The following is a 19,646-nucleotide window of genomic DNA, read 5'->3' as shown; positions in this document are numbered from 1 at the left end:
TCCCAGCTACTCAGGAGGCTGAGACAGAAAAATTGCTTGAACCTGAGAGGTGGAGTTTGCAGTGAGCTGAGATCACACCACTGCACTCAGCCTGCGTGACAGAGTGAGACTCTGTCTCCAAAAAAATAAAAAATAAATACATAAATAAAAGGAGTTTGGAGGGAGAAAGTCCAGGGCTACATGTTTCTTAGAGACCCACCTTCCTTCTGGCTCTGCACCATCATCACATGGCTTTTCCTGAGGGTAACCTCACGGTCAAAAATGACTGTTGAGAATCTAATCATCATCATGACAGTTTTCCAGGCAGAGGAAAGAATAAAAGGTAAAAGGGTATGTTTCAACTGTCCCTCTCTTACTCTGCCTTTCCAAAAGTTATACCCAATAACCTCCATTTATATCTCATTAGCTTATACTCCATCCCATGCCTACCCTGTAAGCTGCAAGGGAGGTCAGGAAAATGCAGTCTTTTAACTGGACATATTGCCAGTTTGAGTAAAATCAGGGTTCTCCTTTTAAGGAAGAAGAGAGACTGCGTATTGGATAAGTAACTGACAGTTTTTGCCACATACGCTCCTGGGCAAACCATTTGACTAGTCAAGCTGGTAGGTTACTTACTAGCCTGCTGGGAAGTACCATGATAAACAGATGTCAGAGACTTAAAGCCTTACCTAGAGGCTAGGACTACTAGGTGGGTTCACCAGTTAACGTGTTGATATATGAATCTGAGGACTAAAGAAGAAGACTAGTTTTGTTTGTTTGTTTTGTTTTGTTTTGTTTGTTTTTTGAGATAAAGCCTTGCTCTGTTGCCCAGGCTAGTGTGCAGTGGCGCAATCTCAGCTCACTACAGCCTCAACCTCCTGGGCTCAAGCAATCCTCCCACCTCAGCTGCCCGAGAAGCTGGGACCACAGGCGTACACCACCATGCTCAACTAATTTTTATATTTTTTTTGTAGAGATGAGGTTTCACCATGTTGCCCAGGCTGGTCCCGAACTCCTGAGCCCAAGCAATCCGCTTGCCTTGGTCTCCGAAAGTGCTGGGATTACAGGCATTGAGCCACCGTGCCCAGCCTGAGGACTTAGATTTTTAAGTTCTCAGTACATGCATAATAGTTAAGTCCATCAGAGTAAAAAAATGAGAAAGCCGCCAAGGACAGAAGCTTGGTGGACATCAACATTTTAAGGAGACAGGAGCAAGAAACTGCAAAGAAATAGTCACATAAATACCAAGGACAAGAATATTATAAGAATGTATAAGAAGGGTCAAGTATGATACTAAAAAATTACCCTTGGATTTGGCAATTAGTTACTTACTCATGAGCAGTTTCAATGGAATTGTGCGGGGTAGAAGCCTGATTAAGAGGGACTGAAAAGTAACTGGGAGGTGAGGAGACAGAAAATGTCTATACTGTAGAGACAGTTCAAATTTCAGTTCCAACCTTTCCTGCTGAGTGACCTTTGACAAGTCACATAATTTCTGTGTATCTTAGTTCCTTTATCTATAAAATGGAGTTAGTAGTACCCTCCCCATATAGTTGCTTTGAGGATTTAGTAGTTAATATGTGTAAGTTTTAATATGTGTATTTACAACAATGCCTGTAATAATAATCACTCAATAAGTGCTGTCATGATTATCCTTAGTATCATCATCTTCAGGGAGCTTGGACCTGAAGGCAGAGTGATAGTAAGTAGGTGAGGACATGGAATTGTGGGAAGTGTATTTTGTCCCTTAAGATTAAAAGACATGTCCTGTATGAAAACAAGTTCTCTATCTCTATTTTACACTGTAATTCCAATTACCTGTCCATATTTATAATGCTGTGCTGAAGTTTCTTAATCTCTTGTTTTTTCCCCAAGCCCATCAAACTTAATGTTGGCTTCCTCCACTCTCTAACTAAACTAGATTAATATTTCTGCGAATACTTCTTTCCTGCTTGTCTGGTTTGTTTCTTAAAAAAAAATTCACATACGGAGTTCACTTGATTTCTTTGGTTTTTATTACTCAGGCGAAAGCTGCCCTCCATTTGTGCAAATAATAACATATACGATTAGGCATGTAAAAGCTACTACATTATAAGGGCATTTGAAGTATTTATATATTAGTATTGCCAAGGAATTCCACTTATTTCACAAACAAATGAAAAGTGACAGTCATGCTGCTGTACTTCAGCCTGGGCAGCAGAGCAAGACCCCATCTCAAAAGAAAGGAATTAAGGGAAGGAGGGATGGAGAGAGGGAGGGAAGGAATAAAGAGAAGGAAGAAGGGAGGGAGGGAGGGAAAGAATGAAGGAAGGAAGGAAGGAAGGAAAATGTAGTAGCTTTTACAGAGGGAGAGAGGGAAGGAGGGAGGGAAGGAAGGAAGGAGGGAGCTTTTACGGAGGGAGAGAGGAGGAAAGGAGGGAGGGAGGGAAGGAGGAAGGAAGGAAGGAAGGAAGGGAGGGGGCAGATGTAGCAAGTTTTACATGCCTAATTGTATGGAGAAAGGGAGGGAAGGAGGGAGGGAGGAAAAAAATGTAGCTTTTACGGAGGGAGAGAGGGAGGAAAGGGAGGGTGGGAGGGAGATGTAGTAGCTTTTACATGCCAAGGGAAGGAAGGGAGGGAGGGAGGGAGATGTAATAGCTTTTACATGCTGGAAGGATGGAGGGAGGGAGGGAGGGAAATGTAGTAGCTTTTACATGCCAAGGGAAGGAAGGGAGGGAGAGAGGGAGATGTAATAACTTTTACATGCTGGAGGGAGAGAGGGAGGGAGGGAGATGTAGTAGCTTTTACATGCCTAATCGTATATGTTATCATTTGCACAAATGGAGGGCAGCTTTGGCCTGAGTAATAAAAACCAAAGAAATCAAGTGAACTCTGTATGTGAATGTTTCCTTTAAGAAACAAACCAGACAAGCAGGAAAGACGTATTTGCAGAAATATTAATCTAGTTTAGTTAGAGAGTGGAGGAAGCCAACATTAAGTTTGATGGGCTTGGGGAAAAAACAAGAGATTAAGAAACTTCAGCACAGCATTATAAATACAGACAGGTAATTGGAATTACAGTGTAAAATAGAGATAGCGAACAGGAAGTAAGGGAGGCAGGGATTAGGACTTTGCTTTTTAAGATACTATCCAATTTTCATGTTAGACAATAAAGAAAATTCTTAGTGGGTTTTTTTTTTTAGCAACTAGGAAAAAAAGGCTTCTACAGTTGTATACTTCTGTTCCCATTTTTAGATTATTCAGTACTTGACAATGTTTTTGAATTTGTTTTTATTTTAACAAAGTCATAAATACTAATAATTTAGAGTCTAAGTTCCACAAGGCATACTATGGAAAAGCACAGTCCCCAACAACCGACCTGTTTCTCACATGGCCCAACAGGGAAGGAGCCAGGAGAATAAATGCATCAGCTTCCCTCCCCTCCTGCCCTCTATCCTTGCAATGTTTGTCACTTTAGCACAATCGGAGGTAGAGGGCAAGGGAGCTTGTTGATGTAATTCATAAGACTGGCCTCCTGGGCCACAGAGAAGGGTAGAGTGAATCTGGAATGATAAAATATCAAGCCCACTAGTTTGGATTTCCATGAGCACTTTAATTCCCTGTATGCTTTTTTAAAAAATATAGCATCCTATTCCTGTATGGTAGATGCAGTTTCTTTTTTATATCACTCAGAAATTTTTTTTTTCTTCAAGCACAAGCTCTGTTTTGTTCAAGTTGCTATTTTTCTGTTTTTTTGTTTTTTTTTTTAAGACTGTATCTTGCTCTGTCACCCAGACTGGAGTGCAGTGGCACACTCATGGCTCACTACAGCCTTGAACTGTTGGGCTCAAGTGATCCTCCTGCCTCAACCTTTTGAGTAGCTGGGACTACAGGTGCACGCCACCATAAGTTGTAAATTTTTTGTTGAAACAGGGTCTCCTTTGTTGCCCAGGCTGGTCTCAAACTCCTGGCTCAAGGGACCCTTCCACCAGCCTCCCAAAGTGCTGGGAATACAGGCATGAGCCCCTGCAACCAGCCAAGTTAGTTTTTTTCTATTCATCTTGGTTTCTTTCATATTAAGAGACTTTCCTCACTTATCTGCCCATATTTAACTGTGAAGCACTAAAAGTTGATTAGGAGCTTTGTGTATGTGGCGGGTGCTTGTCATCTCAGATTTTTATTGTAGGCTGATTTGGCTGGCTATGTCATTGGGAACCCTCAACATCTGTCTCATGAAATCTTTTCTTTGAGGCTGGTTGGATTCCCCAGAGAATATTCTTCCCACATCTTGAAGAACAGGTGCCTGGTTCTGGCATTGTGAGAAGCCAGGTTAGGGGAAGAAGGTTGGAGGTCTCAGCATTAAGTCATCTTTCATTACCCCAGCCAGCATGCTTTTGTGCTCTTTGTGCTCTTTCTGATACCTGCCCTCACTTCAGGCTGTCCAGAGATCCTTCTGTTTCATCTTATCAGGAGAATACATCTCAGTCATCTGCAGGAGTCAGGGAAGGAGAGGTCTGCAGTCTGACTATTTCCAAAACAGTTTTTGATCAGTCCTCTGCTGTGTCCCTCCTTCATTCGACTTCAAAACCTGTTTAAGTTTCCTACTCTTGGCTTTTACTATTGCCAGCACGAGGTTCAAATTTCCTCAGTATGCTAAATTAGTTATCACTTGTCTGTCTGTCTCTGGCCACTTATTTTTGTCTCTAGTTCTCTTTGTCCCTGTGAGATAATGCCTTTGCTTGTTTTTATTTAGTAGGTTTGGGGAGGGAGCAGAGGCTAATACATGCACTCAACCTGCCATGTTTAACTATAAATTTGTATATAATTTTGTAAGAAAAGTAAAAGAGTTTTATTGTAAATGTTATTTCTTGATATCTGATCATATATCAGTGGTCTCAGTGACAGCAACAACCAAGCGCCTTGATGCTCAGTGGACCCTGAAGGGTCCAGGACATCAGTGTTTCTATCTATATCTCCTTGTTGGGAGCTCCGGACACCATAGCTGATGCCTCCAGCAAGTCTTGAAGCCAAGAGATGTTGGGAGAGACGCAATAATAAAAAATTCTAGGCCAGACACAGTGGCTCACATGTGTAATACCAACAGTTTGGGAGATCGAGGTGGCCAGATTGCTTGAGGCCAGGAGTTTGAGACCAGCCTGGCCAACATGGTGAAACCCCATCTCTACAAAAATACAAAAATTAGCCAGGCATGGTGGTGCACACCTGTAATCCCAGCTATTGTTCAGTAGGCTGAGGCATGGGAATTGCTTGAGCCCAGGAGGCGGAGGTTGCAGTGAGCCAAGATCACACCAGTGCACTCCAGCCTGGGCGACAGAGCAAGACCCTGTATCCAAAAAAAAAAAAATCTGGATTTTTTTTCTTGCTTATTTTTATTACTATTCACAGTTTTTTTAATGTATTTATTTTTGAGTGTACAGGTTAGCAACTGCCCTCCTTACCAGGGAGTCCTCCAGCTGCCTGACAAGTACCTCCAGGTTCATCCTTTGTCAAATAACACTCATCTTGCCTGCATTGTGACCATACCAATAAATTACACCCTGCCTGGATTTCAAGGGAGACTCCACTGTGAACCCACACATACATTCTTCATATCATGATTCATTAAATCACTTAAGGGTTCCTAAGGAAAAAAAATGGCCAAAGTTATCATAGTAGAACTGGTGGTAGAATGCATGCCCTCCTCTCCCATTTGTGTGTCTGTTTAGAACATAAAAGTAAACAAAAGTGCACATATGACACACAAATACATACTTGATTTTTAAATTATGTTTGCTTTTTTTTGTAATTCCTATTCTTGGATTTCTGTGTACTGATGGAGAAATCAGAAAAACCAGGCCAGGTGGCTTACACCTGTAATCCTAGCACTTTGGGAGGCTGAGACAGGAGTATCATTTGAGCCCAGGAGTTTCAGACCAGCCTGGATAACATAGAGAGAGAGACCCATCTTTACCAAAAATACAAAAATTGGTTGAGTGTGGTAGTGTATGCCTGTGGTCCCAGCTACTTGGGAGGCTGAGGTGGGAAGATCTCTTTGGCCTGAGAGGTCAAGGCTGCAGTGAGTTGTGACTGCACCACTGCACTCGAGCCTGGGTGACAGAGTGAGAGCCTGTCTCAAAAACAACAACAACAAAAAAAAAAAAACAACTGATAGATCGTAATAAAAATCTATTTTATTCCCTGAGGCAGCTTTAAGTTTGACTGCCTGTCACATTCACCACAGCGGTTTTCCTGTCTCTAAGCCTTTATCTAAATTTTCAACTCACCTACCAGTCCTATCACTCCATAGACATGACTTATTACTCCCCTAAGAAAATGAAAACTGTTCAACCTGGGCTCTCTTGCCATTCTCTTTTGCTTTCTCTAGTTTTCTCTTCATTTCATCTGTTATCTTTGTCTCCTTCCTATGTTAGAGGAATGGTTATCCTTTTCTAAGGCTGAGCACCCCCCACCGCAATACCTACACACGACAGCAGAGAGAACAGTATGTACAAAGGCCTGGGAGCTTGAAAGAGCAAAGTTGTGGAAAAATACAGATTCTCCTTTGTGGACAAGTGGGCTTTAGATTTAAACAGGCCTGGTTTGAATGCCAGTTCTTCTCTACCACCTCCTACTTAAATGACCTTGAGTTCACTTCTCTCATCACACTTCATTTTCCTTATCTTTAAAGTGACGAGGCTTACGCCTATGATCTCAGCACTTTGGGAGGCTGAGGCAGGTGGATTACCTGAGGTCAGGAGTTCGAGACCAGCCTGGACAACACAGCCAAACCCTGTCTCTTAAAAACAAAAAAATTAGCCTGGTGTGGTGGCAGGCGCCTGTAATCCCAGCTACTCAGGAGGCTGAGTGAGGCAGGAGAATTGCTTGAATCCAGGAGGCGGAGGTTGCAGTGAGCGGAGATCACACCACTGCACTCCAGCCTGGGTGACAGAGGAAGACTCCGTCTCAAAATAAATAAAGTGAAGAAAATGCCAGCTACTTCACAAGGTTGTTGGGAGATTTCATAGCATATGGTAAGCTCTCAATAAATGGTAGCTGTTCTTGCTGTTATGGCTGGAGTAAAACTATGACAGTAGTTCATCTTAAAATAAGAATTTGCTTATTCCTAGAATAAGCATTTGTTCATATTTATGCCTCTTGCGTTAACTATGAATATAATCCCTACAAGGTCAGGAACTCTGTCCTCGTCTTTATGTTTTAAACATGTACCACATGCGCAGCATATAAAGTAAATGTACATTATGTGTTGAATGAATGAATGAATGGTGTAGCCTAATGTATATTTTGATTGAATTGATAAGTAAATTCACTTTTTTTCCAGTTTCCTGTGGATAATTAAAACCTTCCAAGGATTTTCAGATCACATTGTTAGGAATTTGCTTCCTTCCTGTTACACTGTTTACAAATACTGGCTTTTAACACATTACTTTTGCATGTTAGATTTGAGTGAAAGTATGGGTGTGCTTTTTAACATGTCATCAATAATAGTTAATTAATTGGCTCTTTTTTTCTTTCCTTCAGGGAGGTGGTACAAGCAAACTGTGTTCGCTGGAGAAAGAAGTTCTCATTTATGTGCAAAATGAGTGCAAGTGCTGCCACAGGCATCCTAGATCCTTGTATCTACAGAGTATCCGTGAGGAAGGTATAAAAATAGCCTATTACTTCTTCCCTTTCAGAAACCGTAATTAGTTCCATAGTCACTGGCTGGCTTTGTTTAGCTCTGCTTTGTCTGTTTCATTAGAACTGTATATGCAGTTTCACTTCACACTTGCTGCAGTAATTAAAATACCATGGCAAATATGATGAAGAATCTGAAGTTATAAATTAAAATTATTATTCAAGAACCTTCATCTCACTGTCACTATACATATAAGTATTAATCTTACTTGTGTTAGTTTGGGGACTGTATATATCTATATCCACTATTTGTTAAACTCCTAGTTTTTATTAGGCATTGTTCTGGGAACTTTATGTGTAATATATCTAATAACCCTGAAATTAGGTGTTATTTTCTCCATTTTCAGGAAAACCAGGGCTCAGAGAAGTTACTTGCCCAAATTTACATAGTTAGTAAATGGCAAAGTCGGGACTCAAACAGAGTTTTCTGACTCCAAGTCTGTTTTCTTTCCTGTATATTTTCTTTCCCAGTATTAGGCTGAAGCAAATTACCAATAATCTAAAAAAAATGGTAATTTCATATGGTTCTTCTGTTTGTGTGTGTGTATGTGTTTGTGCGTGTGTGTATGCATATGTTTTACTTACCAAAATAATACATATAATAGTCAAAAATTAAACAGAGAAGAAGGATTTAGAATGAAAGCAAGAGTCTCTGGCCTTGCTCTTTTCCACGCCAGTTCTGCGTCCTTGTCTGTCAGAATACCATTGCCATGGTATTTTAAGTATTACATCAAATACTTAATATACTAAATAATATTTTAAGTATTATATAAAAGAAGCCATAAAAGAAAAATTAGTAAACTCAACTATATAAATATTTTATGCATTACAAAATATAACATAAAGTCTTAAATTAGGGGGAAATAGTCACAAATTGTGACAAAGGACTACTTTCCTTAGTATAGAAAGAGCACCTTCAAATAAATTAATTTTAAAAATCAACAACAATTTAGAAAAATAGGCAAGGGGCAGAATAAACACTTGGCAAAAAAACTATAAATAGCTTTTAAACATAAAAATATGCTCAATCTGACACAAAACTACAAATAAGATACCATTTTTTACCTATAATGTTGACAGAAATGAAAAAGTTTGATAGTGTGCTCTGTTGCCTAGGACACAGGGAAGCAATCAGTGACCAGCCAGCAGTACTATTCCAGGCACTGGGAGGACAGTGGTGAACTGGAATGAGTTCCTGCCCCCAGGGACTTTACTTTCTGGATGGAGTTGGGGGAGGTATGATAGGGAAGACAGAGACCATAGTAAACATGTAGCCAAATAAGATTATTTGAGGTCATGATAAGTTTTATGTGTAGGAAACAATTCAGTAATGGAGAATAGCTTGGGCAAAGGAGATTATTTTAGAGAACTGAGGCAGGAGTCAGTGAAGACTTCTCTGAAAGGTAACATTTGAAGAAGGGGCAACCATGTAAAGGTCTAGGGAAAGGCCATTCTAAAAGAGTAGGACCTGAAAGCAAAAAAGCCCCTGTACTAGTTTCCTAGGACTGCTATAACTAAATAGCACACTCTGGGTGGCTTTAAACAACAGAAACTTACTGTCTGAGTTATGGACGACAGAAGTTCAAAGTCAAGGTGTCAGCAGGGCCATGCTCCCTCTGGAAGTGCTGGGGGAGAAACTCTCACACCTCTCGCCTAATGTCCAGCAGCCTCAGGCATTCCTTGACTTGTGGATACATTATTCCATTCACGTGATTGTTTTCTCCCTTTGTGTCTTCACATAATTTTCCCTCTTTGCATGTCTGTCTCTCTGTCAAAATTTCCTGTTTTTATAAGAATACCAGTCATCAGACTAGGACCTCATTTTAACTTGAGTACCTATATGAAGACCCTATTTCTGGCCAGGTGTGGTGGCTCACACCTGTAGTCCTAGAAGTTTGGGAGGCTGAGGCAGGCAGATTGCTTGAGCCCAGGATTTTAAGACCAGCCTGGGTCACATGGAGAAACCCCATCTCCATAAAAAATACAAAAATTAGCCAGGTGTGGTGGCACTCACTTGTAGTCCCTGCTACTTGTGAGGCAGAGGTTAGAGGACCACCTGAGCCCAGAAGGCTGCAGTGAGCCGTGATCATGCCACTGTACTCCAGCCTGGATGACAGAGCCATACCCTGTCTCAAAAAAAAAAAAAAAAAAAAAAGAAGACCTTACTTCCAAATAAGGTAACATTCTGAGGTAAGGGTTTTTTTGGATGAGGTAGACAGGGGACATAATTCAACCCATAACAGGCCCTAAAGTATAATAAACATGGAGATTATTTTAATACTTCTGATATTAATGGACTAGCTTGTTGCAGACCACTTCTCCCTCTGAGAACTATTAGAAAAGCTAGACATAATATCCAAAACAGCCGCTTGAAGGCATCGGAAGCTAGTGAGGTAGTAAGGACTTGAGAGGCTTAGAATCCATAGAGGAGGGAAGCATAGAGATAAGCCTGACATTTGGCATTGCTTTTACCGTCAAAGCATTTGCTGATTTGCAAGTAGTGGCAAAGAAACTGAGCACAAAAGAATGGCTGAGCAGCGAAGACACTGAGTTGAGATTGCAGCAATCTTAACAGGTCTAAAGGAACAAAAACTGAAATCTGGGGACAACCAAAGAGGAGGGGCCTTGATAAACACCTCAGGCTTTCAGTTGGGATTCACTCTCTGAGAGTTTCAACCTAGTAGGAAGAGTGTAATACATACAGATCAGCCTTACAAAGACTGAAACCCAGCCTCCAGTCAGCTCAATCCCTTCTTGGATGAAGGTGATCTGCCTCTTCCTTACTACTTGCCAAAAGCAAATGTATGCCTTCTCCTATATCACATCACTCTGAACCTCAAATTATTTCTTCAAGTTTTCATACACAGTTATCAAGCATTCGAAGAGACATGACTACATGACCAAAAATCAAAAGGAAAAATATATGATAAGAAGAGACCCATGGAAGACACAGATTTTGGAAAGATCAAAGACAAACTTTTACAATAACTATAATTAGTGAACAAGATGGAGAATTTCATCAGAGAACTAAAATTGTTTTTTAAAAAAGCAGCAAATTAAATTCTAAAACTGAAAAGTACATTAACTAAAATTTAAAGCTAAGTAAATGAATAAAACTTCAACAGATGGATTTAACAGCAGGTTTACCATAACTGAAGAGAGCATTGGTAAATTGGAAAATAGACAGAAGAAAATATTCAGGCTAAATCACAGAGAGAACAAGGGTGGAATACACAAGAAAGAAGGTAAGACATGTAGGAGACAGTAGAAAGGTCTAATTGTATAAGCCCTAGGAGGAGAGACAAGTGAGTGTGGCTGAGAATCTTCTAAAACCAATCAAAGATATCGAACCACAGATTCAGAAGTACTGTGAACCCTATGCAGTGTAAACAGCAAGTCTGGCATGTTTAAATGACAAGACCAGCCTGGCTGTGGCGTGGGAAACAGAGGCAAAGTTCTTGGTAGTGGGATTGGACGCAGTAGATCAGGCAGGGCCTTATGAAGAGTTTAGACCTAATTATAATTGTAAGTATTGGAGGATTTTAATAAGGAGAGACATCAACTTCTGTAAGATCACTTTTGCTGCTGTGTTAGATGAATCACAGAGACCACTTAGGTGGTTTGTGATAGTTGAAGGGAGAAGTGCTTATGTTTTGAATAGAGTTAAAACATATAAGTGGTCATTATTGTGCAGCCAGTTATCCAACTAAAAATAGAGGATTCTGTTACTATGGAGGGGGGTGGATATGGATGATTGGGATATGACTAGTATTCTTTCTACAGAGGGTGAATGAAGGAATAGGTCCAGCAAACGAGAGTGAGGAGTTGCCAGTGAAGTAGGAATAAAACCAGGCAATTGTGGTGCCGTGGAAGTTTAGCGAAGAAAATGATGCAACAAAGGAGGTGGAGTGGCCAAGTGTGTCACCTACTACTGAGATGTTGAATAAGATGAAGATCGGGAGCCTTTGGCTTTAACAAAATGAAGATCATTGGTAATCTGAAGAGCTATTATAAAGGGCCGAGTACAGTGGTTCACACCTATAATCCCAGCAATTTGGGAGGCCGAGGAATGAGGACTGCTTAAGGCCGGAAGTTTGAGACAAAACTAGGCAACATGGCAAGACCCCATCTCTCCAAAAAAAATTAGCTGGGTGTGGTGGCACGCACCTGTAGTCTTAGCTACTCAGAAGGCTGAGGTGGGAGGATCTCCTGAGCCCAGGAGTTTGAGGTTTCAGTGAGCTATGGTCATCCCACTGCACTCCAGCCTGGTTGATAGAGGGAGACCCTGTCTCTAAGAAATAAAATAAATAAAAAATGAAAAAGAACTATTGCAGAGGGAAAATAAGGATGAAACCCCAATTGGAGTGGGTTGAAGAGAGAGTAGGATATAGCAAATATAGATAAATATTTTGATGAGTTTGGCTATAGAGGGGAGCAAAGAAAAGAATTAGCTAGCAGAAACAAGGATCATCTGGAGAAAATTTTGTTTTCTTACGGAAGGGCACTATTAAGGAATATAACAGTGACCTAATGAAAATGTGATCATTCATAATGGGGTAGATGTAGTGGGATGGCCACACCTGAAATCACTGAAGCAGGGAAGGGGAGGAACAGCAAATATTCATGAATGATAATAGAGTTTATCATAGATTGTTCCTTAACATATTTGTATTCACTGCTTGAAAGATGGAAATGATAGATAATGCATTATGTATCTGATTTATGCAAGAAAGATAAGAGACAACACCATCCAGCAGATGCATTTTTAAAAGTAGGTAGGGAGTGGGGAGTTTGGTCCTAATAATAATGACAAAGACATATATACAAAAACATACCATGTGCTAGGTATTGTTCTGAGTGTTTTACACTTAATTCTCACAGCTGTGTGAAAACAAATCTAAAGATTTGGCAAATTTATGTACAGTGACATATTTTAAGTTAAAAAAAGACATCATCTATTATTTTTTATTATGTTGCACTTTGGCCAGCCTTTTCACATTAGGTAGGAGGGTTTGTACTGTACTAAATGTACACTTTTACATGCACAGGGTATCTCTTCAATGATTCATAAAAACTGGTTGTCCCTGGGGTGTGGTTTCAAGTCCTGTTGAAATCTTTCTATATTATATTAGTATGCTTAACTGAGTAAATAATTTAACCTTTCTTTGGTGATTCAGGTTTTTGCAGTGAGTCCACAACACTTTTTGACCATTTCTTCTTCAGCAAATAGATAAAAAATATTAGCTTATATTCTCACCATTTGTCTCATTTAGATTAAAGTTAAATGCTAAATAAAAATTCTGGTCATTTGGGGGGCTTGTGGGAGTCTAAATAGTTGGATTTAAGATCATCAGAATTTTACTGTCTATGATATTTGCCAGCATATATATGTCTGCTTCAGAATTGACATATATTTAATTTTAAATCTTTCATTATGTGATATCCTTATAGTATTTTCTGTCTTTGGCAGGAATTAAAAGGTGGAAAAGCTTATGCAAAGGTAAGCAGATGTTCTTTTAACTGTTTTGGAACATGTAATGTTGCTTATTGCTATTTATAGGCTTAAAAATTAAATTGTTTACTCTTCTAATATCTGTTCAAGCTTGGCTCTTTTTGTATGCAACTTGGAGATTGAACAGTTGGATCTAACAGTAAATTATAGGCATATTCTTTCTAAATGCTGATTATGGAATATTATTCTTTAGATTCAGCCTCCCTGCTATAGGATGATCTCTAGTTTGCATTAAGCCATAGCATGTGATAATTCAAAGGATCTCACCTGGGAAGTGTTGCCAGGCCCACTTCCCCCAACTGTAAGAGGACCTGTCCTTTATGCTGTCTTAGCACTCTGTGTATACATGATCAGTACTGCTGGTTTTTACTTTTACTAGCTATGTGGAATTACTAGTGAATGTGCTCACCTTTTTGCTGACTAGAAGGAATTAGTAACAATGTTACCAGAAATTCACATAGTCCTTTTGTATTTCCAGTCTCTGTGAATGGTACCTCCATCAATCCAGTCACCTGAACTGAGAGATTGTACACTAGTCTTTTTTTTCCCCTAACTTTTTAAATTTTGTTTTTTATTTTTGTAGAGATGGGGTCTTGCTATGTTACCCAGGCTGGTCTTGAACTCCTGGCCTCAAGTGGTCCTCCTGCCTTGGCCTCCCAAAGTGCTGAGATTACAGGCATTAACCACCATGCCTAGCCCCTGTACACTAGTTTTAACTTCCATATCTACCAAACACCCTAAATCTAGTTGGTTGCAATGCCAGGATGTTCTTTGTTAAAGTAATAGAAAACCTTCCTCAACTAGAGATTTTTCCTATGTTACAAAACAAGGAGATGTGAGATAGACTTGCTTCAAAACTGGTCAATCCACTGACTGAAGAACGTCATCAAGAACTCATATTATTTTTCTCTTTCCATTCTGCCATTCTCTATGTGATGATTTTGTTCTTGGCCAGCTCCCCTCCTGGACACCAGGTGGCTGGCTGCTTAATTTTAAGTCAACACATTCACGTATGACAAAAATCCAGCTGCTTCTCCCTGTATTACTTTTTTTTGAGTGAGGAAACGTTTCCTAGATGGCCCTCAGAGGGTTTTCCCATACCTTTCATTGGCTGGAACTGGATTATATGCCCACCCTAAACTAGTTGTGGGCAATAGGAATGGATTGCCATGGTTAGCTTAAACTAATCACAATCTAACAGTGAGCTAGGGTTTGGGTTTCCTTCCTTGTACACATGGATGAACTGAGGCTGGACACCTGAATAAAACCTGGGTTTTGTGGCTGGGCGTGGTGGCTCATGCCTGTAATCCCAGCACTTTGGGAGGCTGTGGTGGGAGGATCACTTGAGCCCAGGCATTCATGACCATCCTGGACAAGATGGTGAGACCCTGTCTCAGTAAATAAATAAATAAAATAAATCAAGGCTTTGCTATCAAGGAATAGCAGGGCATTGATTCTGGGCTAGGCAAACAACAAGGTCTGCTGTAGTTGACCAGTCCTCTTGATTTTTCCCCTTTAAAAAGGTCTTGAAACCATACTTTCTCTCCATTCCCAGGGCCACTGCCTCAGGTTATGCCTTCATTATTTTTTATTTACAGCCTGCACTGGCCTTCTAGAGTCTGTCTCTGTTATCTCCCTCCATCCTCCATATTATTGCCAAAGTAATCTTTCTAAAATTAAAACATGATCATATCATTCCCCCATTTTTAGTCCTTTAGCAGCTATTCATTGCTTATAAAGGAAAATGAAAATTTCTTAATTTACATGTGTCTGGCGTGTAAGACACATCTTGTCATCTCTACTGTCATCGGCACATGAACACACACGTAAACACTCATACATTCATCCTTATGCCTCACACATACCACCCTCACAAACCTGGAGTATCCCATGCTATCTTAGCCTTTTGATTTGTAACTTGATGTTTTTCCTGCCATGCTTATATTTCTCCCTCCTCTTGTCCTGTCAACTCATGTATCATTAAAGACTCAGCTTAGTCATCCCTCCCTACTGAGAACTTTTCTTTTCCTCTCTTTCTTGTAACTGTGTCTTCCTCTATCACAGCACTTTCACACTGCATTAAAGAATCTGTTCACTTTTCTGTCCTCCCCTATTAAACTATAAGAGTAGGAATGACTTCCATATTACCTGAAATGTGGATGCTGAAGATTATTTCATGAATGAATTAATATCTGGGACAAATACAGCTAGTGTTTATGTATATATGCCATTTCATGAGACAGTTACTCAGTGAAGCCAAAGAAAAAATCATAAGGAAACATAGACTTTCTGGTTCTTCACTAGAATGTAAGCTCTTTCAAGGTGGAGTAGGTGTCCTGTTCATCACTGTTTCCCAGTGTCTGCAACTGGGCCTGTCATATAAAAGATGCTTGATAATATTGACTTCACTCATTAGTAACTTTTAGCCTGAAATATCACATTGACATGCCCCACCTTTTAATATACTTTTTAATAGGGGCTGTCTTAGTTAGTTTGGGATGCTATAGCAGATTAGCGTAGATTAGGTGATTTAAACAACGTTTATTTCCTGCAGTTCTGGAGGCTGGGAAGTCCAAGATCAAGGTGCTGGTGGATCCAGTCTGGTGAGGGCCTGCTTTCTGCTTTGCAGATGTCTGTCATCTCATGGTGTCCTCAAATGGCAGAGAGCAGAGAAAAAGGAAGCAAGCTCTCTTTTGTCTTTTTAAAAGGGCATTAATCCATTCTTGAGGACTCCACTCTCATGACCTAATTACCTCTTATAGGCTCTGCCACCTAATACCACCCTTTTGGGGGTTAGGGTTTCAACATATGAATTTTGGGAGGACATAAACATGCAGGCATAAGAGGCACTGTCAGATTCTCCCCTTTTTTAACTTATTGACATTGTAATATACCAACATTACAATAGTAGATGGTAAGCCAATGGGCTATTCTTTTATTCAACAAATATGTATTAAGTGCCAGGCACTGTTCTTGGTACTATTCTAAGTACTGGAGATACAGCAGTGAACAAAACAGACAAATCCCCTGCATTTGTGGAGCTTACATGCTAATGGGAGCAGGGGTCGTTGGAGGGACAGACAATATGCAAATATGAAATATGTGTGTACATGATGTGATGGTAACTACTAAGGAGAAAAATAGAGGGGGTAAGGGGTGGAAGGTGGTAACTACAGGGTAAGGGAGGGAAGAGGGATATGATATAGGATGGTCAGGGAAGGCCCCTTTAGAGAGATGACTTTTAAACATTGACCTGAATGGAGTAAAAGAGAAAGTTATAAGAAAATCTGAGAGACAGCATTTCCCGCAAAAGAACAGTAAGTGCTAAAGGCCTTGAAGTGATCTTGGCATTTTCAAGAAAGAGGACATTGTGGCTGCCAGAGTAAATGAGGAGGAGGAGGAAATGAAGTTGGCCAGGTAGCCAGGCACAGAGGAATAGGAGACCGCAGAGAAAACTCTTTAAAGAGGAACGAGATCATGACCTTTTCAGGGACATGGATGGATCTGGAATCCATTATCCTCAGCAAACTTATGCAGGAACAGAAAACCAAACACTGCATGTTCTCATTTATAAGTGCAAGCTGAGCAAATGTTGATCACATGGACACAGGGAGGGGATCAGCACACACTGGGGCCTGTCGGGAGGGGGCGGGGGGAGCAAGAGCATCAGGAAAAATAGCTGTTGCATGCTGGGCTTAATACCTAGGCGATGGGTTGATAGGTGCAGTAAATCACCATAGCAAACTATGTGACAAACCTGCACGTCCTGCACATGTACCCCAGAACTTAAAATAAAATCAAAATTTAAAAAACTCTTACAAGAAATTTTGTTGTAAAGAGGGCCAGATAAATGGTTCAATAGTCTGGAGAGAGACGAAGGGTGAGGTTTTGTTTTGTTTTCTTTTGTTCATTAAAGTAGGAGAAAATCCAGCATGTTTGTGTGCTTTTGGAAACGATCCAGCAGAGAAGGGAAATTTTAGAATGCACAAGAACAGAAAGCATAACTGAAGTGATTAACTTGAGTGGGTGAGAGGAGAGTGGTTGGCCTCAGACAGTGCTGTAAGTGGGAAAGCAAGCATGTGGGCACAGATGCAGGTAGGTGAGTGGATGTCACTGGCAGTAAAAGCTTATGGAAGTTAAGTGCTCTTTTGATTGCTTTAATTTTCCGATTGAAATAGGAAGTAAGGTCATCAGAGAGTGAGGATGAGAAAGCGATGTTGGAGGGTCAATGAAAAGGATAATGTATGAATCATAATAGGGTGCACTGATAATGTATGATCAGTCATGTAAGTATTCACATGCCCAGTTGGATATGGCTTTGTCCTGGACATATCCAAGCTTTTTCTGCTGATCTTTTGCCCCTCTAAGAGAGGCAATAAGACAGCCGGGCGCGGTGGCTCACACCTGTAATCCCAGCAATTTGGGAGACTAAGGCAGGCGGATCATGAGGTCAGGAGATCGAGACCATCCTGGCCAACACGGTGAAATCCCATCTCTACTAAAAATACAAAACAAAAATTAGCCGGGCGTGGTGGTGGGCTCCTGTAATCCCAGCTACTTGGGAGGCTGAGGCAGGAGAATGGCGTGAAGCCGGGAGGCAGAGCTTGCAGTGAGCCAGAGCTTGCAGTGAGCCAAGATCGTGCCACTGCACTCCAGCCTGGGTGACAGAGCGAGACTCCATCTCAAAAAAAAGAGAGGCAATAAGACTAGAGTAACCATGTGCAAATTAGGTGGGTATTACTGCTGCCTGATGTGTGTCTGACTTATTGCATTTGGGGCTTGTGGCCCTTCAGCTGCTCTCTGGGTTCTTATTCTTCATTCTTTTTGTACCAATTAAAAGCTATTAAAATAATGCTCCAGCCTGCAATTAAAATATTCATCTTGAATGCCATTTATATGTGCCCACTGTGTGTTTTAAAACCCTAAGGCAAACAACTTAGAATCACAGCAGTTTTTGAAATGTATAATACTTTTTATTGTATATTTATGGAAATATGCTTAATAAGTTGCAACTCAATTCATTTTTTGTTAATAAAAAGACTGTATATAGACTTAGCTTGCTCAAAAAATGATATAATGGGGTTGATTTGTTGTACCACATGGAAATGAGAAACAGGGTTGAGCAACAACAGAGGAAAGACTATAGGGCAACCTTTGGCAGCCACAGAAAATGGGGACTGAACCTGAGCAGTAATAACAAGAAGGAACAGGTTTGAGCTGAACTTCTGACAGCAGCAGAGAGAGTTGATGTGGGGCAGAGTTCTGAGAAAGGGAGGAATTAGGTTTCATAAAAAGAGATTTAGTTCAAGGATGATCAGCAAGGCAAATGTGGAAGGTAGTGAAAGAGAAGGCACTGGTACCAAAGAAAATAGGTGATTCACTTAAGTCACTCCAGTTCTTGCATGGGGAGTGAAAACTTAATAACCTGCAACTATCTGCCTTCACCAGTGGTTAACTTGGCATAGAACTGGACCCAGAATAGGGAGAGAAGGGTCTAATCATTCTTCTCTATGTGTATGCAAATTATCACTCTTGGTTTGCTAGTATTTCTCACAGGGTGGTGTAAATACCACTATTTGCAATGATTTTAGCTGTTTGATATACATTATTTTTACTTTAACAGTAATATATATTCTTTAATGTATATAGAAAAAATATATTTACCACATCAAATCTGATTTCAAAGATGCTGTTGCTGAACACAAGAATAGAATAAATAAATTCATATAAAAGGTGAACCAATTTAAAAACACAAAGCAAATAATAGAACAGGTATTAAGATGTCAAAAATTGCAAATAAATGAAGTTGGAGAAAACCTGTCTAGAGTATGGGTTGAATATTTATTTTAAGGAGCATATGATAGAAGCCTACTAGATAGTCTATTAATATAATTCTCTTTCTTTTCATAGCTGGGCTTTGCAGATCTAAACCTGGCAGAGTTTGCTGGATCAGGAAATACCACTCGCCGCTGTTTACTGGAAGGCTATGATACCAAAAATACAAGACAGGATAATTCCATTCTTAAAGTAAGCACGTTTCAGGATTTACTTGTCAAGAATAAAATTATCTGCCTTTAAATAAGCATATGTATATATTGTCAAGGACAAGATGTGAATCAATGCTGATATGATAAACTGACCATACCACTGAAGTATTCATCACTTAGGGGAAAACCCCATCTAAGTCACAAATGCAGTGAAAAGTAACAAATGTTCACCTTCATGGTCCTAAGGTGTTTTTCTTTGACGTTTGAACATTCAGAGAATACATACACCGCTATAACATAAGAGCTCATTGGGAGGAAGGAGCATGATGAATTAATGAATACCTTAAAATGTTCGTAGCTCCCATAAGGTGATTTACAGAGCAGCTGTGATAGGTACATAGAAGCCACTGGGTTCTCTTGTAAACTAGTGAAGTGACAGATGGAACCCACTTCTGGGCATCTGCCCAGCTTTTTCCAAGTACCATCAGGAGCTA

The 19,646-nt window shown here is 40.2% G+C and overlaps 1 protein-coding gene across 1 annotated transcript in view; it reads left to right on the top strand.

Annotated features, from left to right (window-relative positions):
* EEIG2 (EEIG family member 2) overlaps positions 1 to 19,646 on the top strand; it is a 75,495-nt gene that overhangs the window by 29,225 nt on the left and 26,624 nt on the right. The window contains exons 2-4 of the mRNA XM_004026235.5: positions 7,498 to 7,618; positions 13,124 to 13,153; positions 19,076 to 19,192. Of these exons, the coding sequence (XP_004026284.2) occupies positions 7,498 to 7,618; positions 13,124 to 13,153; positions 19,076 to 19,192 (268 nt within the window). The remainder of the gene's footprint in view (positions 1 to 7,497; positions 7,619 to 13,123; positions 13,154 to 19,075; positions 19,193 to 19,646) is intronic.

Source organism: Gorilla gorilla, chromosome 1 (assembly GCF_029281585.2).
Source record: "Gorilla gorilla gorilla isolate KB3781 chromosome 1, NHGRI_mGorGor1-v2.1_pri, whole genome shotgun sequence".
Taxonomy (NCBI): domain Eukaryota; kingdom Metazoa; phylum Chordata; class Mammalia; order Primates; family Hominidae; genus Gorilla; species Gorilla gorilla.
The sequence above is the reverse complement of the archived record's forward strand: the minus strand, read 5'-3'. Positions and strand labels throughout refer to the sequence as shown.